Source organism: Triturus cristatus, chromosome 12, assembly GCF_964204655.1.
Source record: "Triturus cristatus chromosome 12, aTriCri1.1, whole genome shotgun sequence".
NCBI classification, from domain to species: Eukaryota; Metazoa; Chordata; class Amphibia; order Caudata; family Salamandridae; genus Triturus; species Triturus cristatus.
The window spans coordinates 21,240,682-21,267,960 of record NC_140595.1 but is presented as its reverse complement, the minus strand read 5'-3'; the positions used below and the strand labels follow the sequence as shown (position 1 = coordinate 21,267,960).

Genomic DNA, 27,279 nt, shown 5'->3' with positions numbered 1-27,279 from the left:
GCTGTGGCAAAAAATTTCCAGATCCAGTCTCAGGCCTGGGGATAATTCTAAGTTAAGAAATCTGCGGCTAGAATCGTCTCTACCAGATACATCGTTACCGAAGGTAAGTAACTTGTACTTTACAACTCATACTGTCCAGATTGACCTGGGACTACCACGGATGTGGGAACAACGTTTCCATATTAACTGCAACTCTGAGAACATCATCTATATGATCAGATGCCCCTGCAAAAACCGATACATCGGTATTACCACCTGAAAGGTCAAAGTACACATCAGTGAACATAGAAGCACTTTAAGCAGAGATATTACAGCTAACAGGCTCACGTCTCATTATATGGAAATGCATCACTTAAGACAATGATCTTCAATAGACTGTAATTGAGAAAGTCAGGGGAGGTCCAGGACTGTCCAAGAGACTGTTGGAGAAAGAGCAGAGATGGGTGTATTGCCTCAAGACCCATGAACTAGGCCTCAATGACTCCATGTTGTGGGTCCAATTAATACATAAATGAGACATATCCCACTTTTCAGGGACCACCGACATGCTGTAGGGACAGTTTTGGCCAGAATGTTTTTTAATCGGTTTAAACATTCTATCATGAAACACATATGCCACGCCCCATCCAGCAGCATGTTGACTGAGTCTTTGGGGCCATGAGGCACATCTTTTGGCCTATTAACAGCATTAACCTTCAATGTCACAAGATATAGCTGTTTTGTATATAGAATAGGAAACACTGTTTCATGACTTGGGCACACATATACGTTTGACTCTTGGTCACTTCCTCACATCCAAAAGTAATAATAAATAGCCAACTATCAATATTTCCTAATACCCCAGCAAGCACCAGAACCAGACGTTTTTTATGTAATTTGCGGGCACTCTTAACAACAATCACACAAGCAGTAGATCTTGACTCACAATTCCCATGATTTTTGGGATATTTGTAGTTCGACTTGGGCTCACGTATACTTTTGACTATTGGTCACTTCCTGACATCCGATAGTAATAATAAATAGTCCACTACCAATACTTCCCTATACCCCATCAAGTACTAGAACCAGACGTTTTACATCATTTGAGGGCACTCTTAACAACAATTAGACGAGTAGCAGATCTTGAACTACAATTCCTAGGACTCTTGGGATATTTGTAGTTCAACCTCCTACAAAATGATCTGACGTTACACACAGTAACCTGGGCGTGGCCTCTACCAATGGCCAAGCGCATACACGCTGTAAGTCACCGGCACATAAAAGACACACGCCGCTCCCAATTCCGGGTCTCCAAAAGCCGGGATATGTGGACCCTAATAGGTATCTGAGCGGGGCTAGGATCCTTACAAACAAATGTGTGTGGGTGAGCCAACTTGGGTCGGGTGATTCTGTAGGTGCATTTTAACAATGGAAGCTTAAATGGTTTGTCTCTCTTTAATTTTGGTCTTTTCCTCTACTTGTCTGCCCGGTCAAACATGACAGTGTTTGACTACAGGACTACCCCTCACTCCGCATGTAGTTTACCTTAGTTGGGTAAGACACACATGTTATTTACTTACTTACTCCAGTATTGAAACTTTCATAGATTCCAATAGCTTGTATCATTCCCCATCGTCAGAATGGGAGTCTCGGTAAATGAAAATAACATAGCAGTAGGTACAAAAAAAGAAGAAAAGGCCTAGGCCTCATCATATTTTGTAGCATATCCACCTCTTTTTGTAAAAGAGACCAAAGTAATGCAACAACTAATCAGAATAGCCTCAACCCACAGAACCTTCCTGAGAGAACCTCAGAGCCTCAGATTTTCTACTGCACGTTGTGCTTAGGGAGTCTCCTTTGAGCTCTGCTCATTTCAACTCTATTCTACTGTTTTTTCAGCAGTTTTTTCTACAGGATTGTTTGATATTTTTGTTGGAATGTTTGACAAGGAGAAAAAAGCTCTTTTTAAGGCTTGTTCCACCTGTGGCTCGAAAAGGTTGTATGTGGAGGACAGGCATAAAGACTGCATTTACTGCCTGTATCCGGACCACAAGGCACAGGACTGCAAGATCTGCCGCACCTTTTCCACCAAGACTCTCCGGGACCATGAGGGTCGCCTTCTCACCTGACTCCACATGCTGAAGTCAAGGAAGCAAACACTTTCAAGCGACAGCGACAGCGAAGATTCATCATCTGCCACTTCGTCCAGAAGGTCAGTGAAGAGGGGTAGGGCTTCCCCTTCACCATCTACAGACCGTCACGCAAAGGCCTCATAAAAGACCCCCCGTGAGTCTGAGAGCATTAGTCCTAGCGAATCTCCTCACCATGGTGCAAAGGAGAGGGAAGGACTACCTTTAGCAGGAGCAGTGGCAAAAACTGATAAACCTTTTAAAAAGCCTTCTTCTCTGTCATCTGAGAAGTCTGACAAAAATAGTCAATCGTCGATGACGCTGCGAAAGACTCAGTCGACGAAGGTTTCAAAGGTACAAGTTAAATCAATGCCACCGTCGACAGGCTCGTCGACGGTGCCTTCAAGTCTCCATCCGTCGACGCTGGTGTCAACGGGCTTGTCGATGACAATTCCTTCAACGTCGACGAAGGTGTCAGAGAAGGTGTCGACGACGATGGCTGCAATGATGATGACGTAGACGAGAGCTTTAACGACGACTACGGTGAAGACGACGACAGCTGGAGTGTCGACGGTCTCGTCAACGACGCCCATCTCATCGTCGACGATATGCTCGTCGTCGGTGGGTCTTCCGTCAACGTCCTCGTCGACGACGATTTCTTTTTCTTCTCCACCGTCGACGGTACTGCCGCCGCCGTCTGCGTTGACGGAGAAAATCACCATTTCTTTGACGAGAATCACGCCGGACATGACTTCTCCAAGAAGGGTTACCCCTCTGCCTCCCGCGCTGTTGCTGGAGGAGGAAGACGATTCTGAGGGTGAGGATGATTCTTTTGGCTATGCCAATAGCCCTTCACAGCTTCTAGTCATGTACCAGGACACTGATTCTGAAGGTGAATACCTTCATGGACACTCATATCATCACTCTTTTCAACGTCAGGAAGACACTAGACAGGAAATGGTTTCTGTATCTTCTTCCCTCTTGACGGATCTTCAAGACATGTTGCAAGATTATAGGAGGAGATTCTCCCAGCCACCTCCTCCTTCACTTCCTTTGACGCAGACTGTTTCTGCTCTGCCAGCTCGTTCTGGGTCTTCGCCAAGACCATTGTCCCAAATGGTTTCACAGCCTCAGTTAACCAGTCCAGTTATACCTCCGGTGGTTCCAGAGTTGCAGATTGATTCCTCGGACGAGGATCAGGGCGATATCACCAGGCCGGACCAGGGTACTGAGTGGGATGATTATGTTATACCGGACCCAGCTTCAACAACACTGGATACAGCTGATTCTCCCCCGGCAGACATTGGGGGGGGGTTTCATAAATTGATGGGAAGAGCTTCAAGCAGATTAAAACTTCCCATGCCTTCAGTTCAAACTGAATGTTTTGTTTATGATTTTAAAGAACCTTATAGGAAGATGGTCCGTTCCATTCCTATTGTCAGCCATGTATGGGATGAAGATCTTAAGGCAATGAAGAATCCGGCTACTGTCATTCCAGTCTTGCCGCGTCTCATGGGGAAAAAATACAAGGCCGCTGAAGACAGTCCAGCATCCTTAACAGGACAACCGAAGTCAGATTCAGTGATATCTCAGGCGGCTCAGAAAAAAATCACGTAATCCTTCTGCGCCTCTTACTACTCCTCCGAATAAGGAAGGCAGACGCCTAGACAATGCTGGGAAAAGATTTTCCTCGATGGCAAGTCTTTTGATTAGAGCAGCGAATGCGTTGGCAATACTTGGCAGATATGATCGTCAGATGTGGTGTGCCCTCTCACCATATCTAGACCAACTGCCTCAGGAAAGCAAAGTGGAAGCAAAGAAAATCTTGCAGGAGGGAAAGGTCACATCAGCTGAGATTATTGACAACGCAATGGACATTGCCACGACGGCTTTCCGTTCGCTTGCAGGCGCAGCTGTTCTTCGTCGCCCAGGCTGGCCGAGGGCGACATGGTTCCGGCCGGAGGTCCAGAACAAAATCCTGGACCTTCTGTTTGATGAGGAGGCATTATTCGGTAAACATATTGATGATGCCCTCCAAAACATCAAAAAGGATAAGGAGACAGCAAGATCCTTAGGAACCCTACAATATCGGAAGGTTCCTCTCCGTGGAGCCAGAGGAAGAAGTACTACGACCTACAGAGGTTCGTACCAGCAGCAACGGAATCCTTCTTATAATTCAGCGCCTCAGTCTTATCGTCCATCTTACTATCAAAGACAAGGCCTGACCTCTTCTTTCTCTAGGTCTAACTCTAGAGGGAAACAGAATCGCCAGGGTCGTGACACCTCTAAGCGACAATAGCGGCGTACTGGCTCTTCCTGCTGTTCCCCCCTCCACGGCAATATCTGTGGGGGGCAGGGTATCTCAATACCTCCACAACTGGTGACAGATTACATCAGACCTTTGGGTACTCAACATCATTCAATGTGGCCATACGCTGGAATTTGTACATCTTCCACCTTCCAAGCCCCCTGCCGCCATGCCTTTGAAACATCTGCGTCTTCTGCGGCTCGAAGTTCATCAGATGCTCCTCAAAGGGGCTGTAGAGCCGGTCCCTTTTTCTCAGAAGGGAGAGTGTTTCTACTCAAGATTTTTACTGAGCAAGAAGACGCCGGAGAAGTGGCGCCCCCTTTTAGATTTCAGGGAGCTAAACACCTATCTCATAAAACAATCCTTTCGGATGGTGTCTCTCCAGGACATTTTACGTCTACTCAACCCTGGGGATTTTATGGCCACTCTCGATCTCGAGGATGCCTATTTTCACATACCCATTCATCCAGCCCACAGGAGGTTTCTACGGTTTACAGTAGGCAAAAGCCACTTTCAGTTCAAGGTTCTACCTTTTGAACTTTGGTCTGCTCCGAGGATCTTTACCAAGGTGCTAGTACCGGTGGAAGCCTTCCTCAGGAAGCAGCATTTTCAAATCTTTCCCTACCTGGACAATTGGTTGCTTAAGGCCCCGTCCAGACAGACAGCGGAAGAAACAGTTGATGCATGTATGCATCTGTTCAGCAATCTGGGCCGGTAAACAACGTTTACCCCGAAACTTTTTCCCCGCTAGGAATCACAATGCGGTCGTTACAACGACCGCGTTGTGATTCCGCATACCATTACTCCGCAAGTCGGAAGAACGACTTGCGGAGTGGGGGGGAGGTGTTGGATTTAAAATCCAACACCTTCCCTAGTGTCCGCACAGACTGGAGTTGGAATAGTAAACTATACTATTTCAACATCCCGCGCCCCCCCCTCCGCAAGTCGTTGTTCCGACTTGCGGAGTAATAGTATGCGGAATCACAACGCCGTCGTTGTAACGACCACGTTGTGATTCCAAGCGGGGAAAAAGGCGGCGGAATAACGTCGTAGATTCATCTGGGTCTGATTCTCAACAGGAAGAAGTCATCTCTCTGTCCTTCCAAGGAAGCACGATTCCTAGGAGCCATTCTGGACACGTTTCTCAACAAGGCTTCTCCATCCCTCGAAAGGCAAGAGAAACTGATGTCTATGGCTCAGCTGTTAAGAAGAAGAAAGTATCTTTCAGTTCGCCATTACAAATCCCTGCTAGGAACAATTTCCTCTTGCATTCCGTTAATACCGCACTGCAGGTTACGGATGCGTTCACTTCAGGAACAGCTCGACCTACAATGGCGACAAATGGACGGATCCTTCGACGACAAAGTGCTAATCACTCCGGCTATGAAAAAGGCCGGCTTGTGGTGGACGAAGGAGCAGAATATATCCCAAGGTCTATCCTTCGTAATCGATCCAGCTCCTCAGGTTGTGACTATAGATACCTCGCTGGAAGGCTGGGTTGCGGTGCTATAGGATTTACATGTAAGCGGTCATTGGTTGCCACAGCACCGCCTTCTTCATATCAATCTCCTGGAACTCAGGGCTATTTGTCTGGCTCTACGGGCTTTTCTTCTACAGCTGCAGGGATCGACGGTTCTCGTCCGCACGGACAACACCACAGCCATGCACTACATAAACAAAGAAGGGGGTACCAGATCTCTTCCGTTGTCGCAGGAAGCCCAGCGGATTTGGAGGTGGGCTATCCTTCACAGGATATCTCTGAAGGCAGAACATCTTCCAGGAATGCTAAACAAAAAGGCGTACATGCTCAGCAGGCTGTCGTCAGTCAGCCACGAATGGGAACTGAACCAGACTGTCTTGCAGGAAATTTTTCACCGGTGGAGCAGAACTTCAATAGACCTCTTTGCCACCCCGGAGAACAAAAAATGGCAGTTTTACTCCAGCAAGCTACACCATCATGGATCGCTGGGGAATGCGCTTTCGATAGCCTGGTCAGGCGCATTTGTTTACGCTTTTCCCCCCATTCCGTTGATACCCAGAGTACTCAGGAAGATCAAAACGGAACCGCGCAAGTTGGTCTTAATAGCTCCAGTTTGGCCGAGGCAGTTCTGGTTCACGGAACTTCAACTCCTCTCCCTGGTCAATCCACGGCTGCTACGGATGGTACCAGACCTTCTCACGATGTCCCAGGGCCAGATCTGGCCTCCGGACCCTCGCTCCTTACACCTAACAGCATGGCTCCTGAGCAGCGAGAGTTTCTTGGGCTAGATCTCTTAGAGGAGATTAAGGAGGTGCTCTCTTAGGCCAGAGCTCCTTCTACTAATAAGACATACCGTTTAAAATGGAAGAGATTCTGCATCTGGAGTCAGCAGGAGGGTTTTGATCCTTTTTCATCTCAGCCTCACCAAGTTCTCCTATATTTCACGTCTTTGGCTAAAGTGGGGCTGGCTCATTCATCCATAAAGGTTACTTTGGCGACAGTTTCTCGCTATAGACGCACTGCATCTGGTCCTTCTCTTTGGTCAGCCAGGATTGTCACGCAGTTCCTCAAAGGCCTCTTTAGAGTCTTTCCTCCAGTGAGGCCTCCGCCTCCTATGTGGCATTTGAATTTGGTTCTCACCCAGCTGATGAAGCACCCCTTTGAGCCGATTCATCGAGCAGATTTGAAATTCCTTTATTGGAAGGTAGCGCTTCTCCTAGCTTTCACTTCTGCGAGAATAATGGGTGAATTACAGGCTCTGACAATCCAGGAACCCTTTCTACAATTCAAGAAAAATACAGTGATCCTAAGGACTAACCCACGGTTCATACCTAAGGTGCCTTCGGTCTTTCATTTAAATGAGCCGGTGATCCTTAAGGCTTTCTTTCCTCAGCCCTCTACGCTGGCAGAAAGAGCACTCCACTTTCTGGATGTGCAGAGATGTTTGAAGTCCTATCTGGACCGTACTAAAGAATTCCGAAAATCTTCTCAACTGTTTGTTTCATTTAGCGCTCCCCACAAGGGCTTGCCCCTGTCCAAGCAGGGGATTGCTCGGTGGGTGGCCAGTGCCATAGGTTTTTGTCATTCAGCAGCGGGCAAACCCCTGGAGGGTAGTGTCCGAGCACATTCTACAAGGTCCATGGCTTCCTCTACAGCCCTCTTTGCTGGGGTCCAGATCAAAGATATCTGCAGGGCTGCAACTTGGAGCAGCTCGCACACCTTCACAAGACATTACTGCCTGGAGGCCTCGACACAGGAAGACACGGCTGTAGGCCAGGCAGTCCTGAGGAACCTCTTCCATTCAGTGGTGAGCTTTCCTTTCTTCCCTCCTTCCTTTCTTTCTTGTTATTGCCACATTTTGGTTTTGGAATTATATATATATTTACTTTTATTTTTAAATGTTATTGCACTGTTTTTTAATGCGAGGAGAGAGCAAAATGTGCTTCTGACTGCTAGCTACTCTGATACAAGCTATGGGAATCTATGAAAGTTCCAATACAGGAGTAAGAAAACAAGTTACTTACCTGTAACTTTGGTTCTCCAGTATTGGTAACTTTCATAGATTCCCATGCGCCCGCCCTCCTCCCCTGGGAAAGCTCAGCCCTCTGCATGTTTTGTTATACTGTTACACAACGGCTACGAAAATCTGAGGCTCTTGAGGTTCTCTCAGGAAGGTTCTGTGGAGTGAGGCTATTCTGATTGGTTGTTGCATTATTTTGGTCTCTTTTACAAAAAGAGGTGGATATGCTACAAAATATGATGAGGCCTAGGCCTTTTCTTCTTTTTATGTACCTACTGCTATGTTATTTTTATTTACCGAGACTCTCATTCCGACGATGGATAATGATACAAGCTATTGGAATCTATGAAAGTTACCAATACTGGAGAACCAAAGTTACAGGTAAGTAACTTGTTTTCTTCCGGCATGCGGAAACGGGGTCCTACTCTGGGTGCAATTTACTGTTATTTTACTTGACTTTTTCACTTGGGTGTTTGTAGTGCTGATGGTGCATGCCTGCATGGCAGGGGGGCAGAGATCAATCGATTAGCCCATGATTTAAGTTTTAATATGGTAAATGTGTACTTCACAATACCGACGGCATGGTGGCCTGAGGGGGACTCGTGTTTTTCCACTGGTATCACTACATTCCGATTTATGATGCATATAACATTTTGCACAGGTGCGTAGTTCTCTTCTAAGACATCTGTTTCCAGTGGGGCGGTAGCGCAGCGTAAGTTGGATACGCTTAACAACAGTGAGTTAGTGTTCCCGTTTTTCAGGATGGACACAAAAAGGCTGACATTCTGGATCCAGGATAATTATATCCCAGGACCGGGTATGTAGGTGCAGCTACCTGCACTGCATGAGTTACTTACTTTGAACCAGGGAGGGAATCTCTTTTTTGTCCTGAAGACAGCCTATGACCCATAGGGGCTGTAATTAAAAGGCTGAACATGTTGGCAGTGACACTAGGGTCATAGGATCATTGAATCCTTACGACCCCATTACATCTTCGTTTTGATAGCCTCTGAAACTCTGCTAGTAAAGGGATACCTGGAGCTTTTTCATCTTTCAAACCCCCTGGCCTATTCTTCTAAGTGCTCCCTTAGATATGGTCGAGCCCACCCTGACCTTTAGGAGTCAGGGTGAACCCAATGATGAATCATGAAACTACTAGAGTGTGTGAGGATTATTTAACAAAAAGGAATTGCTCCCACTCTTGCAATTAAACTAGTGATCTATCTCCAAAAGAGAATAGTGCCCATATAGTACAACTAGGTGGGATACTTATTGTGAGTGCTAGTATATATTTGGGAGGACGCATCCCTCCGATTTCTCTTCCAGTTCTGTGGAAGAACCTCTCTACCCTTTCGGCTCAGATTAGGGGACCCCCCTTTGTCCTTCAGCCACAGTCTTGTAGAAATGCAGGTGTATCCAGATCAGAATTACAATGACCCTTGATTGATGTCCAGTCATGGACCTGATGTATTGGGCTCACAAGTTCATCTCTCCCATGTTTGGCATCCCAGGCTTAGTCCTGGTGTAGTCAGCTCAGAAGTACACTAACCCCTTTTTGATTTCCAAGAGAAGTCCTGGTGTGGCCGGCTCAGAACTACAGTGACCCCTTGGTTGAAGTCCAATCATAGACCTGGTGTAGCCAGCTCAGAAGTACACAATTCCCTGATTGATGTGCTGTGGTAGACCTGGTGTACCCGGCTCAGAGATACACCAGTCGCTTGTTTGGTCCCCAGTTTCAGACATGGTGTACCCAGATCGCAGCTACGCCTACCAGATGTTTGGTATCCAGGTGCAGACCAGGTGTACCCAGCTCAGACGTACTTTGTAGCTCCCTATTTGATGCTCAGAGTTAGACCTGGTGAAGCTGGCTGAGAAGTACACTAACCCCTTGTTTGTTGTCAATTGCTAGACCTGGTGTATCCAGCTTAGAGGTACACCAACACCTTGTTTGGTGTCCAGTCGTAGAGCTGGTGTGCCTGACTCAGAAGGACACTGATCCCTTGTTTGAAGATGGAAATAGTCCTGTTGTAGTGGCTAATAATTACCATGACCCTTGTTTAATGCCCAGGCTACCAACAAAACCTAATGTTTTTTTTACCTGTACCACTTGTAACGTTTGTGAATTGGGGGTGAATAAAATCAAGAGTTTTGCCTACAATGGCTCGAGGAACTATAACATCTTTAAGTTTATCAACTGTAACACCACCTTTGTGGTATATGTTATTGGATGCCCATGCTGACTCATCTACGTAGGCAGTACCAAACGTAGTCTGAAAATAAGAATCCAGGAACACAGGAGGGCCATACTCAAAAGGGATTCTAGATATCCCCTTACAGAACACTTTATCAAAGAACATGATGGCCAGGCCAACTTTTGGTTCCATGCTATTGAGCATGCAGAAATTATGGCAAGAGGTGGTGATCGGGAGTTGCGGCTCAGGCAATGTGAGGCAAAATGCATCTGCAAGCTTCGCAGCATTGCTGAAGGTTTTAATACCGATCGCAAAATGCACTATTTCCTTGAAAATTACTAACATACAGGCCTGGATGAATTAGCATGACTATGGAATCATTGTTCCATTACAAATGGATGTTATGTTATCTAATGGTGGTATGGCTTATGAACAGCCTTTGCATTTGTCATATGGGCTATTACTTGGTCTTATACCTCCAAGTCCTATATATTCACCTCTACTTGCTATTAGTTCGTGTCCCCCAACATCTTACCATAATCTGCTAAGTATGATGTATATCCTTGTGAACCCTCAACAGTTCTATATTGCTCATAATAGGAAAAACCATATGAGGTGACCTTAATTGGAATCCTCATGTATCATGCTGTGTGGTCACGTTTGCCAATGTCACAAATTACTCTTTTAAAAGCTCCATGTATCATGCTGTATGTTTACACACAATAATCTTTTTACTCTCTGACGAAGAAACGAGTCTGTATGGGTAAGTTTATCGTGCATACCTTTGATACCTTGTGATAAGGTTTATTCTAGTACACCCCACCCCTCTCACTGTCGAAGGAACCAATTATATTGTGCCTGCACCCGTCTTTCGGATAGCTTATGGTGTTGTTTAAGTCAAATCAACATCGTACTCAAGACTATTTCATTTTGCCTTTTTCGCAAGTGGTACATATTCCACAAACCCAGTTTATTTACTTTTTCTACTTTGATTTGCCGATTGGCACTTGCCATTATATTTTAGAATGGCACTTACAATACACAATTGTTTTTATTTATTCGAGGAAAAACTATTTTGGATTTGCACTTACAATAAAAAAGTGTTTTTATTTATTCAAAAAAATATTATGCTCCCATTGACTTATTATACTGATGTATGTGGCACTGTCTGAGAGTCCGGATAGCCCATGGGGTCTTTACATACTTGACTGGTCCAAGAAGGCGCCTTTACGGACTTTGACGGATGTTGATCTGTGATGATTGACTGTACCTACATCGCGCTTTTCTCTTCGATTACACGTTATTGCTTGATATAATTTTTTTTTATTTCATTATAATCTTTGACATGCTTATTAGGCATTTTGAAATTAGAAATGGCGAGTGCTTGTTCGAAATGTGGTTAACCTCATCTCTTTTTTAATTACTACTATTCAATATTAACTCTTCATTTTCGCGACTTAGATTACGTATATTTTCTTTTCTCGTACATATGTGAGTCTAGTCTTTGAAGACTCGGCGTTCTAGGTCCACTTATTAATGGTGGCCAGTTTGCGTTGGCTTTGTGCAGGATTGAATAGGTACTCTTGCACTGTTCTACATTTATTGGTTATTTGTATAATTGGGGGTGGAGCTACGTGTATTTAAAAACAATGGCAAAACTCTGCTGATTTACCGACGAGAAAAAACTGAGAGTAACAGACGCTTTGAGAACCTGATTTTGGTAAGGAGACGCTGACTGGGGATATATGCGGTTTGCTTTACTTTACTTTATTAGTTTGTGTGAAATACTTCTCCCTACGAATATTATTTAAGTTATGTTTAGATGTCGAGATGCTGCTCAGCTTTTCCAATTGTTTACATTGTAGCCCTCCCTGTTTTTATTTATATCCTTTCTACTTTCTCGAATAAGCTACTGCTTTCTATCGCTGTGTCTCGGACTCGATATTCAATGCCAGGTCTTTTTGATGTCCCCGTTTTTACTTACTCCATAGGCACGGAGCAACACACCTTTGCTCGAACGGATTAGGGTCCTATTGTCAATATACCTTCTTCGAATGGAGTAATCTCCATTCCTTTTGTGGTCCGGTGAAGGCCTACTTATTTTGAGCAGGAATAAGGTTAGCGGTAGTCCATAGAAAGTAAACTTATGATATGACCTAAATTGATAAAACGACTGGGCACAGTGTATGATGGGAGTTGTAGTTCTTTGCACAGTTATGGTGTGACCGCTGCGAAATTTGACAAGCATTGTACTCGTGATACTACCGAGTTGAGTCCCTGCGTAGTGCTTCCCACCCTTCATACTGGTGATAACAAGGTGATGCTGTTAACGGGAATATGGTATGCGCTGCCTTTTAGTGGTACCTCCTGGCTGATACACTTTTGTTTTTGATTCTTAAAATGTACTTTTAAACTCTTCCGTCTGATCAGTTTTAGGATATGTTGGACATTGACCTTTAAGTATTATAGTCTAATATAGACATTGTATTTTCTCATAGGAATTATAGGTGCAAGTGCAATACACTGTACCCTATGAATGATTTGAAATTATACGGAGACAGGAAATTGAGAAACCTAAGGTATGCTTTTATCCATTTATTGGTCAAAATCTACTTGTCATGGTATGATTATGCACAACTGATATACAACATTACTGTTTTGAATTATGTAATAACTTTGAGATATGGCCTTCTCATTAAATTTTGAAATGCATCAGACCTAGAAAGCTACTCTCCCCCTTACCTTGCCCTAGTCTCTTTATGATCACATAAAGAATATAGAGACTGATCAATATACTAGTTGGTCATGTATATTGGTTTGAGATATGCCTTATGAATTTTGGAAGCGTGTGAGTAATGGAAACATGGGTATGTGGTGTATGCTTCTTAACAAAGAAAATAATAGAAAGAGTATATTTCCGGATGCACTAATATGGCATACTGACAGTTGTTCAGGGTGTTTCTCTCTACTTTTCTTCATACAAATTGTAGATATTTCACTTGGGTGTAGCTGTGTGACTTTGCATGTATTGTAATATGTATAAGTCAAATGTCTGACGTTTATTCTTCTGTTTATGTCGGTTTCTTTGAAGATAATGTTTTAATATGTATCTGCTTGTTTTGTTAGTCCTGTGTCTTATGATTTGAATGTAATATATATGTTGTCTTGTCATGTTACAGCCCTGATGAAGTTCCCCTTGGGGGAATGAAACACGTTGGCTGGACCTTTTATACCAGATTAACTCTTTAAAAGTTGAAATAAAGAAGTTATTTATCTATAACTACCTGCCTCTTGGACTTTCTGAACTGTGCACCCCCATCTATTCATAATCTTTGTTGATCTGGAACACAGTGACGCCTTTCAACGGCTGGCGTTTGGGGTTGATTGCACGACCATTACTATTATTGGAACTGGTGTGAGGTGCGGCAGGAGAGGTCCACCGTTGTTTCAATTAGAATACATACACCTGGAGTAGCTGGCGTAAGTTCATCTACCCCATGTGACCTAACGACTAGAGCAGTCGACCTCAAAGCTGGGTAAACAGGTTTGAGTCTTGTCAGAGGCTCTTACCATCCTGTGTTTCTGGGCAAATCACTTAATCTCCTCGTACCTAACAAAATGAACGTGTCCATCTGTAACGCAACTGGTACACATGTAAAGGTCTGATACCTTTGGGTCGAGTTTGCGCTATATAAAACAAAAAACAAAAAAGTTGCAGTCCGGATGTAGCCGGCTCAGAAGTACACCGATCCCTTGTTTGACGCCTGGTCGTAGCCCTGGATCTGCCTCTTGATGTGCGAGAGCTTCGCCTTCAGGTAGTCGCAGCGGTCCCTCTTCTCCAGGAAGGCAGGATCCTGTGAGGAGAAGATTCTGAGACATCAACCACATTTTGGAAGTAAAATATAGATGTAAAAGTGTTTTGGTGGCATCATAACAAACACCTGACTTACTTTTTAGCAGAAGCGTTAAAGAGTGGCCCTTCCATATTAGGTCCTGGCTCTTAAAGCATGTAAAAAGGGATACACAGGTAGATGCTATAGTACACCAGTCATTTTCTAATCATAACTTTTAGTAGTCGTATTCTTTTCAATGTTTGCATCACACAGACGCTGTGTTATATTGGAGATGGAGATGACTGTGGTGTAGGGTGACCAGACGTCCCGGTTTTCACCAGACGGTCCCAGTTTTTCGTGAAGTGTCCCGGTGTCCTGCCACTTTCCTCCAAACTGAATAAATGTCCCTGTTTTTAGATTGTGGCTGGGATGAGCACAGAAATGTCCCGATTCTTTTGTAGTGGCTGAGTATGCACTGGTGTTAAAAAGATGTGCGCATGCTCACTTCTCCCTACCGGAGATGTTACGGCATGACGTCACTCCAAATGAGGTTGTTGTGGGAAGGGAAATCCTTTAAAGAGAGACATTATCTCTCTGGATGTCCCATCTCTTTCTACAATGCAACAAGAATATCATGATTCCATTCATCGGGGCAACAGCGTCTTGGAACCGCCAGCATGACCCTACTCACTGGAGTCAGAGGTCACTACCTGCACCAAGATCCAGCCAGCCATCAGTGTACAGTGTAAACTGTAGTCCTTCTTCTATGTTTATGACCTGTCCCGGTTTTTTGTTTTGGGAATCTGGTCACCCTGCTGTGGTGTCATAAACTGAGGTGTAGGTTATGATGCCATATCTGGGGGGGTTGTTTGTGTGGTCATAGGCAGGAGTGATTGGTGTGTTAAGGTTTCACTGCTCGGCCAGTATGCTCCTGTTCGACACTGCCATCCTGCCAGCCTTTGATTTTTCAGCAGTGATAGTGACAGTCAATGAATCCACTGAAGGTTTGCAAACTTTTTCTCTGCGGGCCAGGGGATGGGCGCAAAGTGTACTAGTTGTTTGAAATTGCTAGGAACAAAGCCATATGAGGCGCAAAAGCATGTTGACCCTGTACACCAGCGATTCTTAACCCGTGGTCCGTACATCCCTACTGGTCTGCGACTCTTGAAAACATTAAATATTATTGGCAGATTAATTAAGTACCTACACAAAAAGAAGTAAGAAATTGTAATTGTTTTTGTAAATGTGGAGGAATTTGAAATTGGAGGCTAAAAAAGAAGTTGGTATCCTCAGCTTGATTTGTGGTAACATTGCAAGTGCAGCAAGCACCAGTACGGACAATTGATGACCTCAATTGAAGCACTAGTTCTTTGCCAAAAAGAGCACATGAATTTGGAGCAAAACGTTGCACTGATATTCTCAGGTCACATTGCTTTGTCTTTTAAAAATAAATCCAAATTTTGAAAAGCTCCATCCTTCCTATTACAATTTTGATTCATCTATATATTTTTGTTTGTGAATTAAAAAAAATATTTTTTAATTAGTGCATTAGTTTGATGTATACTTATTTTCGTATTTGTATGTATTGGTTTGAGGTTCAAATGATAGAAATTGCTTAGGTGGGGGGGGTGTCCCTGGATACCAAAAGTGATTCAGTGACAGACACAAATATCAAAAGGTTAAGTAAGGGCAACTACTTCACTCTGTATCCAATTCTGAGCTTTTCATCTACATAGCATTTCAAAAGTGGTTTATTAGTTCAATGTTAAAAAAAGAAAACTACAACATCCGAGCTCCCTTCCCTCACCCCCCACACACGCCTTTCCTGTCGCCAGCACTCTGTACTTACATTTTTTCTCCTCTCCATATCCAATAAGACTTGGTTGATCCTGGCGTTCTCCTGTGGGGTGTAATGGACATCCGAGTCACTTGACTGTTCAAGCAGTCTTTAATTTACTTGAATACACTGATGTTTTGTGGGTAAGAGGCAGTATACTTTTTGTGGGACAGGTAAGATATAATCTGAAAGAAACATGTTAGTTAGATTCCTCACCTTAGAATATCCCCAGGCGTCAGGCTGGATCCGGAAAGATTTTTCGTCAGCAATACACCTTGCGCGTCGCTAGCTGTCGTCTGCAGCTCCGCGTCTGTCGTCGGCGTCGTGCACCGGAATGACGTCAGAGTACTTCGACGCCGCCCTCGCGCGCTGACGTCAGTTCTTCTTTTTTCCGCGCCAGACAGCGCCGATCCGGGAAGAGCTTACTCCTTAGTAACTTTTTGACAACTTTTTTTTGACTCTTTTTGGTCTTCTGTCGACTCGACTCTGGTGCCGGTAGGATGCCTGGTTTTAAGGCCTGTGACTCCAGTCATCGACTGATGTCAGTGACGGACCACCATCGCCGGTGACTTTACTGCCTGGGGCCCGACCACGATGCGGAGTCGTGCCTCGACTGTCAGGCCTTGACCTCGAAGGCTAGGCGGGAGCGGTCCCGTAAGCTTCTCGAGCTTCGTCACTCGGCTCCGCGCCGTTCACGGTCCCGGTCCAGAAGGAGGTCCAAGGACCGGTCGCGGAGCCGCAGTCACCATCATCGCTCGTCGGGCTCGAAGTCTTCGAGTAAGTCGAAGCGCTCGAAGAAGTCCAAGAGGCGACACCGCTCTTCGGACACCCCTCGCCGGTCGCACGACCTGGTCGAGGGTCAGGGTGGTCCCACCCCCGCGGCTCCGTCGGAGCCGCAGGAGCCGCGTCTGTCTCCATACCCGCGGGTCCCTGGGACTGACGCGACTCCGGCTGAGATCAGCGCCTTCCTCTCGGCCATGAGGGGCCTGGCTCCGCCATCGACGCCTGCCGGCGCGCCTTTGGGCCCTGCGGGCTCAACTGGGCGACCTCGCGAGCTGGCGGCTCCGGCTCCGTCGATGACTTCGGTACCGACGTCCCAGGTCCCCGAGGGATCCAGGCCTGGATCTATGCCGGCGCCTCCTCCGCCGGCGCCGACACCAGTTCCACCCCCGGCGCCGTCCCCGGACTACGCCGTTCACCGGTGCGGCGCCGCTCGACGCCGCATCCGACGCCGATGCATGAGCATTTCATCTACTGCCCGGCTCCGGTTATTCCTCCTGTTTATCAGGAATCGGATGACGGGGCGACTGGGAGGGGTCTGAGGACCCTATGGCCAGACAGGCCGACCTTTCCCAGGACTGGGCAGACGAACTGGGGGATGCCAGTGATCTGGACACCTCCCCGGACGCTGGTTTCATCTCTCCTCCGACTGTGGCCTCAGAGGAAGGTGCAGCTTTTTCAGTGGTCCTGCGCACGTCGGCCGATGCCCTTGGGCTGGAGTTGGCTGCTGTGGCAGTGAGGACTAACGTCCTCACAGAAGTGCTTCAACCGTCAGCAAGCTCCACAGAGCCTCTGCTGCAGTTCAATGAGGCACTCGTAGACGTTCTGCAGGGCACCTGGTACAAGCCCTCCACAGTACCTCCTGTGGATCGGAACGTGGCCCGGCGCCACCGCCCTGCTCCGGGCGACCACTGTTTTCTGTCCCAACACCCCACTCCCGAGAGTCTGGTTATCCAGGCCTCGATTTCCCAATCCTCCTTCCCGTCCACTCCTCTGGATCGGGAATCCAAGAGGCTGGAACAGTTCGGAAAGAAGCTGTTCTCGTCCCTGAGTTTGGGTCTGCGGTCCTTGAATACCGCTTGCCTCTTGGACCGTTATTCCCACTCTCTGTGGGATGCGGTGGAGGACGTGCTGCCCCTGTGTCTGGAGGAGGCCCGGTCACGGCTCACCCAGGCGCTTGCTGATGGGCGAGATGCAGCACGGCATGCCATACGGTGTGGACTGGACACCACGGACTCGCTGGGGTGGGCAATTTCGACCACGGTAGCGCTTCGTCGCCACGCCTGGCTACGGTCCACGTCTTTCTCGGGGGATGTCCAGAGTACCCTCATGGATATGCCCTTTGATGGCACTCGCCTTTTTGGCGAGAAGGCGGATAGTGCGCTGGCTCGTTTCAAGGACTCCCGGGCTACGGCCAAGTCCTTGGGTCTCTCGGCCCCGCAGCCGCAAACTTCCGCCTTTTGTCCCTTTCGTGGCCAAGGAAGGGGCACCTCCTCACGTCCGCCTAGCCACCGCCCACAGAACCAACCTGCACACGGTCGCAGACGTGGATTCTGCCAAGGCGGTACTGGAGGACAACGTGCCGGTCAGTCCACATCCACTCCGGCAGCATCCACCTCAAAGCCCTCCTAGTCCGAGCTTTCAGGCCCATTCCATGCCAGTGGGCGGCAGAGTTCGCCATCACCTGCTCCACTGGCGTTCCATCACGTCGGACAGGTGGGTGCTACAAATTGTCTGAAGGGGCTACTCCCTCCCCTTTGAGACGACCCCTCCAGCCATGCCACCACAGTACCACCCCATGTCGGGGATCACTTGAATCTTCTCTGGGAGGAAGTTACGGCCCTCTTGGCCAAAGAGGCCGTCGAGCGCATTCCTGGTCCAGAAGTAGGTCGTGGTTGCTATTCCCACTACTTTCTGGTTCCCAAGAAGGGCAAAGGGGGCCTACGCCCTATCTTGGACCTCAGGAGCGTCAACGCCTTCCTCTGGAAGGAGCGGTTCAAGATGCTCACCTTAGCTCAGGTTCTGGCTGCCCTAGACCCAAGAGACTGGATGGTAGCGTTGGACTTGCAGGACGCTTATTTTCACATCTCCGTCCTGCCGGCCCACCGGCGTTACCTGCGGTTCACGGTGGGTCAGGAGCATTTTCAATTCACCGTGCTCCCCTTCGGTCTCACCAGTGCCCCTCGGGTGTTCACGAAAGTGATGGCGGTGGTCGCAGCTCATCTGCGCAGATCAGGGGTTCCAGTCTTCCCCTATCACGACGACTGGCTGTTGAAGGCGGGCTCGCCCCAGGCAGTCGTCTCCCACCTCCAGACTACAGCCGACCTCCTGCATTTGCTAGGGTTCTCCATCAATGTGCCGAAGTCACACCTGAGACCCTCCCAGAAGCTCCTCTTCATCGGAGCGGTTCTAGATTCGGCGCAGTTCTGGGCCTATCCTCCGGAGCAGCGGGTCCGGGATATTCAGGCTCTGATTCCCATCTTTCGGCCTGTATCCTGGGTTTCGGTCAGGTTGGTGCTGCGGCTTCTGGGGCTGATGGCCTCCTGCATCCTGTTGGTGCATTACGCCAGGTGGCGAATGCGGGCTCTGCAGTGGGACCTGAAGTTTCAGTGGGCCCAGCATAGTGGCAGTCTGTCCGACCATGTCTTGATCTCAGAGGGCACTGCGAAGCAGTTGCAGTGGTGGCTCACGAACCGCGATTGGGTCAGCGGCAGATCCCTCTCCCTACCCCAACCGGAGCACGTAGAAGTGACGGATGCGTCCCTCCTGGGATGGGGGGGGCCACATGGGGGAGGCGGAGATCAGAGGACTCTGGTCTCCGGCGGAGACTCGGCTCCATATCAACCTTTTAGAGCTGAGAGCGATCCGACTTGCACTGAAGGCATTCCTTCCCGTTGTACGGGGAAGTGGGGTGCAGGTGTTCACGGACAACACCACCGCCATGTGGTATTGCAACAAACAGGGCGGGGTGGGGTCGTGGACCGTTTGTCAGGAGGCTCTGCGCCTCTGGACATGGCTGGAACACCAGGGCATCACCCTGGTGGTTCAACATCTGGTGGGCTCTCTGAACGCCAGAGCAGACGAACTCAGCCGCCGGTGCATGATGGATCACGAATGGCGTCTAAACTCGGACGTGGCGCAAGGCTTCTTTCGGCAGTGGGGAGAGCCTTTGTTAGATCTATTCGCCACCGAAGAGAACGCGCAATGTCCGCAGTTGTGCGCGTTGGAGTTTCCAAGGCGGCACTCGCTCGGGGACGCCTTTCGTCACGAGTGGAGTTGCGGTCTGTTGTACGCCTTTCCACCTATACTACTTCTGCCCAGAGTGCTGAAGAAGATCAGGCGCGACCGGGCCCAAGTCATCTTAGTGGCTCCGGATTGGGCATGAAGGTACTGGTATCCCAAGCTACTCAGTATGTCAATCGATCCTCCGACACGCCTGCCTCTTCGGGAGGACCTTCTGTCGCAGCAGCAGGGGACGGTTCTCCACCCGAACCTGTCCAGTCTCCACCTCCATGCGTGGAGATTGAGCGGTGACAGTTGATGCCATTTGACTTGCCTCCTGAAGTCTGTGACGTTATTCTGGCAGCCAGTCGTCCCTCCACTAAAACGGTATACGCCTGCAGGTGGAACAAATTTGTGGCATGGTGCACAGCAAAGGCTGTGGATCCCCTTTCCGCCCCTCTTTCTGAGGTTCTCCTCTTTCTTCTCTCTCTAGCCCAGCAGGGCTCTGCTCTGGGCACCTTGAAAGGTTATCTATCAGCTATCTCTGCTTTCTTACGACTTCCTGATCAGCCTTCTCTTTTCAAATTCCCTGTTGTTTCTCGTTTCCTTAAGGGCATTACTCACATGTTTCCTCCTGTCCCCTTCGTAATGCCTCAGTGGGATTTGAATTTAGTTTTGACCTTTCTGATGTACGCTCCCTTTGAGCCTCTTCACAATTGTCCCATTCGTCTTCTGACTCTTAAGACTGCTTTCCTGGTAGCTATCACCTCGGCTAGACGGGTGAGTGAGCTCCAGGCGTTATTGTCTAAGCCTCCTTTTCTTTCTGTTCATCCGGACAAGGTTGTCCTCCGGACTCGTCCTTCCTTTCTTCCAAAAGTCGAACTCCCTTTCACATCGGGCAATCTGTCACCTTGCCCACCTTCTTTCCGCCTCCGCATCCTTCGAGAGAGGCTCCACCGTCTGGACCCAAAACGGGCGCTGTCCTTTTATTTGGACCGCACCAAGCAGTTCCGGGTGGATGACCAGCTTTTTGTTGGATACGTGGGTGCTAAGAAGGGAAGGGCAGTACACAAGCGGACCATCTCACGGTGGATCGTATTGTGTATAAAGGCTTGTTACTCCTTCGCTAAAAAGGACCCTCCTGTAGGGCTGAGAGACCATTCCACAACGGCTACTACTGCCCTGGGACAGGGAGTCCCTTTGCAGGACCTCTGTCAGGCAGCAACATGGGCCTCGCTGCACACGTTTGCCAAGCATTATTGCCTGGACAGCCAAGTCCGGAGAGATGGCTTCTTTGGCCGTTCTGTTCTCCAGGACTTTCTGGTGTGATCTTGGTTCGCAGACCCACCACCGGGGTTGGTATTGCTGGGGTATCTATTCTAAGGTGAGGAATCTAACTAACGTGTTTCTTTCAGATGAACAAGTTGCTTACCTTCGGTAACGATGTATCTGTAAGAAACATTAGTTAGTTAGATTCCTCACCGACCCACCCATCCTCCCCGTTCTGCGAACCGACATCTAGGGTTAAGGCTATCCTTTCTAGGGCCATAGATTTTTTGGCACCAGTGTCTGTCTCTTGCATGGCTCTGCGTTCCTGGCGCGGAAAGCTATGTACAAGAACTGACGTCAGCGCGCGAGGGCGGCGTCTAAGTACTCCGATGACATCATTCCGGCGCACGACGCCGACGGCGGACGCAGAGCGACGCGCAAGGGGTATTGCTGACGAAAAATCTTTCCGGATCCAGCCTGATGCCTGGGGATATTCTAAGGTGAGGAATCTAACTAACTAATGTTTCTTACAGATACATCGTTACCGAAGGCAAGTAACTTGTTCTTCAGCAGAAATGCTAGCTTCTGGAGCACAAAATAGGTACAGCACAGGCATCAGCAGTGCAAGCTTCACTCACAGAACAGGTGCAATACAGGACCATTAGAGCAACCTTCAATCTATTACAGAACAAACAGTGCAAGCTTTCCTCAGGCACAGGCCAACTGTCGTAAATACAGCAGTAATACACTTCTATTAGCCACAAAACAGGTACAGTGCAGGCAGCAGTGATGTAAGCGTCACTCACTCTCAGGGCCTGACTGGCCGTTGCGGGCATTGGGCATTTGTCCGGGAGGCTGGAAGGGTGGGGACTGGTTTTGGAGGGGTGGGGGCCGGTTTTGTTATTGAGGGCCGGTTTTGCAGCGATGCTGCAGTATCGACCCTCAGTTAAGCAGCAGTGCTTCACGCTTACCCTCCCCAGTCCAACAAAATTGCCAGAGCTGCTTTGGGTTCCCAATGCGGCCCTTCTCACTCTCACAGCAGCATAGGGAGCAGGGGTGCAAGCTTCACTCACTCTCACAACAAGAAGAGCACAGACAGTAGCAGTGCAAGTCTCCCTTACATACAGGACACGTGTAGCAGTGGTGCAAGCTTCCATCACACACAGGACAAGTACACCTCTGACAGCAGCAGTGCAAACTTCCCTCACACACAGGACAGGTGCAGCACTGACAGCAGCAGTACACGCTCCCCTCACACACAGGACAGGTACAGCACTGGCAGCAGTAGTGCAAGCTTCCCTCACACACAGGCAGGTGCACCACTGACAGCAGCAGTGCAAGCTTCCCTCACACACAGGACAGGTACAGCCCTGGCATCAGCGGTGCCGGCCTCCATCACACGGGACAGGTACTGCACTGGCATCAGGGGCACAGGCCTCCATCACTCAGGCGAGTTTCAGCACAAGCAGCCAGAGGGCAAGCTTTGTCATACACATTAGATATTGAGTAAAAAAAGGTTCTATCCAGGGACTTGACTTTCAAAAGATATAACAGAAGGGAACAAACATCTTCACCTGGCCCCTACTGAGGGAGCCTGGGCTTGGTTTTCAGGTTACTTCACACATATTTTCACCTGGGTTCTATCATGTTTTCCAAGAGCAGTATTGTGGTACTTTTTAAGAACTCACTGGAATGTATTTACTTTTCAAAGAGCTCAGAACTCACCAAAATATACCTAATGTGACTGACACAGAAGATAAATTAGAAAGTTCCCTATGATGATCGAAGGTTTTAAGAGGGTTACACAGCAATATGATTTTAAAAAAAAAATTTGCAAAGCCAATAGGTCTGGTTTTGGCTGCCAGGTGTTTCTCTTTTTTGAGGTATGTATTGTTTTTCAGGGGTTTTACAATACGTTATTATTGGGGAAGTTGCTGGGTCCTTACAACATAGAATCAGGAGCTAAAAGAAAAAATGAAAAAATGGTCTCAAAGCACACATTGCCATAGTAGAACCTGTAACTGACGGGAACTACTTTGCATGTGGAGGAACACCATGTGAAAGAGCACAATGCGCTCAAATAGTGAATGAGGTGCCCCATTCATTGCCCAATGCTGTATTCTGCTGTGGCGGGCTGAAGGAAAATGTGAATGACACAACAGTAAATCAGTGAAAGAAGGGGCGGGCTAGCAGCCAGAAAAATTATATTATACATGTAAGTTTAGTAAAGTGAAAAGGTCTTGGTTAAAGCCAGGCCTAAAACAGTCCTATGCTCTTATCCTAGACTTAGTTCAACCTTGAGTTCAGGTCTCACGCCATGCCCATTCATTCTATGGCTTCTCTGCTGAGACTGCCAGAGTTTCCATTGGTGCCTGCCACTCAGGGCTTGGGTCGGGGGTACACGCAGGTACACGGTGTCCCCCCACTCTTTTCACTGCCAAGAAGCTGGGCCCCACAGAAATATGCTGAACGTGTCCCGGTGTAATTTTCAGACACCGGGACACGTTCAGCGCGTGATTCATGAGGTCATTTGCATATTGTCAGTCCCCCCACTTCTTTTTATAGGACTTGTGCCCTGCCCCCTGTGGTGATGATGCTGTCAGTTAAGCGAAAGTCAGGCCACTGGGACGCGCTTGTCTGCAGCCCCTCATTACACAAAGACCATGACACCCAATAGTTGGCAATGTTTTTTTTTTAAATCTGTGCCACCCTGTGGCGGCTTCGACCCGCGGCGTCGCTGCAGCCCCTTTACAGTCTGTCCGTCCCCCGGAGCCGAAGGGGCTGCGGATTAAACGGCCCGTGCTCGGCAGAGATAAGACTAATTAAAATCAATACCTTCAGGGTAAGGAGCCGGACGCCGCTGACTCGCAGGAAATCCGGTGACCGACAGATAGCGCCGATGCCCTTGCTGCCAGGCACCTCAGATCACACGAGCCATCAGCGTCACTCCTTATCGGGAGACGGGATCTTCTCACGGAGCCCCGACGCTGGCACAGTCTCCGAGGCCTCTTGTCCTCCGACCTTCACTGAGTGGGCCTTATCCCGGCCTCGACCTTCGGGAGACAGTGAGTGTCTGTGCATACTGAGAACAGGGGCAGGTCCCCTCCCAACACACACTCACAAGGGTGGTGAACACAGAAAGCGAGTGTGCACTCGGGCCAGTCACAGATCTCCTGCTAGAGAGCCACGGCGAGTTTAAACTCAGTTGCAAGGTTGGGGAACAGAAGGAAGCAAGTGTGCACGCAGAGGCCAGCTGCAATAAGGCACCCAGACTTTACAACGGTGGCTCTTGCCAGGGGCGCAGCTAGAACCGAACGTCGGAGGGAAAGGGCAGCTAACACTCCCAGCCAGGGCTGTTCCTAGCACTGGTCGCACACGGTGCAACATTTTTTGTGCCCCCTCCCCCATTTCCTCCTTTTCCATGAATTCACTCAGTACCACTCACCAACAATGCACCTCATCTCTCCATAGCACCTTTCTGACAAACATTTCATTTTTTATAGCGCCACTCATAGTACACTCACACATTTCTGTGATCGGCATGGTACACATTCTTTGTAGCAGGCATATTAATCCCCTGCACTGTGTGGGTGGCAGGAGTGCCCATGTGAGTGCATGGTGAGCGATGCAACAGTGTGAGAGTATGGTAAGAGGAGTGACTGCAGGGTGAGTGAGGTGACCATATGGTGCAAATGTAAATGCAGAGTAGGATGAATGAATGCATGGTTAGTGATGGACTTGTTTGAGTGAGATTGCAGATTGAGCAGTGAGGGGGACAGGTGGGTGAAGTGTCACATGAGTGCGGATGAGTAGTATGTTCGTGTGACTGCAGGGTGAGGTACAGGGTGAAGAGCACAAGTGCATTGTGAGTGCAGAGTGATCGCTGTGAGTGCAGGGTGAGCAGGTGAATGGTGTGAGTGCATGGTGATCAGTGTGAGTGCATAGTGATCGCTGTGAGTGCACGGTGAGCGTGAAAGTGAAGGGCGAGAATGAGGAGTGAGTTGCCTGAATGCAGGGTGCATTCCCAGACACTTGAAGTAACTCAGCATGCTATTGACAGCAGCATAGAGTTTCAGAGATGTTCAAATATTGCTATTAAGCAGGGCTTTAAGTGGGAGGAAAAAATTGGGGAGCGTAGGAAGCTGGGTTTCTGTTGCAGTAACACCACCACTTTTTGCTAGATTTCTGATGCACTTTGACTTGATGTGCCCTGAGTCCCTGCCAATCAGGTTCCCAGGGCCTGTGTTCTTTCCCAAAACCGTACCTTTTTACCCCCAACTGGCACCTCTCTGGCCACATGTCAGTCCCTTGTAAAAGCTGTCATGGGTACCATGGGCACTGTTACCAGGGAAGGCCTCTAAGGGCAGCAGCATATATTGTGTCACCCTTAGAGGTCCTGTACCTTAACACACACACACACACTGCCTTTGCAGGCTCTGTGTTTTGGTGAAGCGAAAAGTGAAGAGGGTGAAAATGGAGAGCCCGATAGGGACCCGTCTTGGCGCCTGCTTTTACAAACTGCTGGTGCTGAGCACCCGCAGGATCCGGCCCACTTAAAGACCTGCTATTATGGCATTTATCAGGGATCGAGGGTGAGGAAATAAATAATGTGCTGATCCTGCAACAGACTTCCAGTCTTATGATTAGGGTTGCTAGCTTACCAATTTGATGTCCCAGATGGTACAAAAATAAGCAGTCACCTAAAGCCATATTTTCAGCACTTATCTGTGCATACTTCGAACAGCAAATAGAAATAGAAATCACTTTTATTTGTGATCTAGGGCTGCCTGAATGATCCATGACTAATAATTAAAGGGAAGAAAGACGGAGAGGTCACATTACAAATGAATACATACTTTTTTTTATTTATAATCCTATTCAGTGTCTAGACAAGGTTTTTGCAGGCTCTTTAAAGAACACATGGCTGGCATTTTTCTTTTGGCAAAACTTCTTTATATTCCTTTTCATGAAATGCATGCTCACACAACGGCAGTAAATATAAAATACAATGTAAGAAATAGACAGAGTGGGGGCCCAGGGGGTACTGGAACCAGAAAAAAAACTTAAGCCTCGGTAACCAGTTTACAAAGGTATGTAAATATGCAAATGGTCTTTAAAGACCTGTGAAAAACTTGGCACGTGCTAGAGATAAGACTCTGGGTAGCCGGGCCCACAGCAGCAGCCCTGGCTGAGACACACAACGGTGGGTAGGTAGGGGTCTTAATCCATTTCAGACCAATGGGCGCTGCACACATGGCTCTAGCCCCGGATGGTATTGCAACGCATCCTCTGGCTGGGTGCGGCTGGAGCTTATCGATAAAAGGTGGTGTGACTACACAAGGTCTTTGCCAGTGTTACAATCCAAGGTGTGGTTCATTGTGTCAGCAGGTGTGAATGCAGAGTAGCAAGGGTGCGCTAGTGGCTAGACCGTGCCACCACATTAACGACAAGGTAGCACCAACATAGACCCAAAGAGTTCGGAACCTACCTCAAGGAGCAGCTCCCAGTGCTCCGATAGCAGCCACTGCCCCTTCCACGAATAAAACGTGGAGGTCGTGTGCAGTCAGTTACACCACTGATGCCAGCAATCATGAGGTGGCGCTGGTTTGTCGCAGGGGCGGCTCCTCCACTAGGGCAGAGGAGCGTCACCCCACTGCTTTCTCGCAGTGCGAGAAAGCCAAAACAAGAAATGGTAATAACTTTTAGTTATTACCATTTTATGTTTGCTTTGTGCATTCTGGGCGGGCGCGGCTGCTCTGCTCTTTGAGCAGGGCAGGGGAAGAATTATTTGCCTTTTCCTGAGTGTGCAAAGACTGTTTGATCTGCCCTCTCGGGCCGCCCACACCAGACATGCGCACTTTGCGCTTCTCCATACAGGCTGCATTTCAGCCTGCTAGGAGAACATGCTCTCCTCACGAGCCCCTGGCTGGGCGCCATCCCAACCAATCACAATGCTGCATTGCAGCGTTGAGTGGTTTAGGGGAGGGAGCCTGACAGCCTGCTTCCTCTTTCTGTCAGAGGCAGGAGAGCAGTAGCAGAGAAGATGCGGCACCTGGCAGAAAGGTCAGTTTAATTTTATTTCTTTTATTTCCCAGCGACACCCCCTGCAAATCCTCCCTGCAACAGCCCCACAAATCCCCCTGCGACCCCTCGCATCGCCCACCTACAAGCAATGCCAGCCGCTGCTGTATCCATGTGGCACTGGAATCCACGATTTACCTGTACACCGG

General features: G+C 48.2%; 1 protein-coding gene across 1 annotated transcript in view; it reads right to left on the bottom strand.

The window, feature by feature from the left end:
- Positions 1 to 12,690: 12,690 nt before the first annotated feature.
- The window catches only part of OCEL1 (occludin/ELL domain containing 1), a 59,695-nt gene continuing 45,106 nt past the window's right edge, over positions 12,691 to 27,279 (bottom strand). Inside the window, exons 5-6 of the mRNA XM_085639948.1 lie at positions 15,791 to 15,841; positions 12,691 to 13,962 (exon numbers count right to left, since the gene is read on the bottom strand). Coding sequence (XP_085496074.1) covers positions 13,843 to 13,962; positions 15,791 to 15,841 — 171 coding nt within the window. The 3' untranslated portion in view covers positions 12,691 to 13,842. The remainder of the gene's footprint in view (positions 13,963 to 15,790; positions 15,842 to 27,279) is intronic.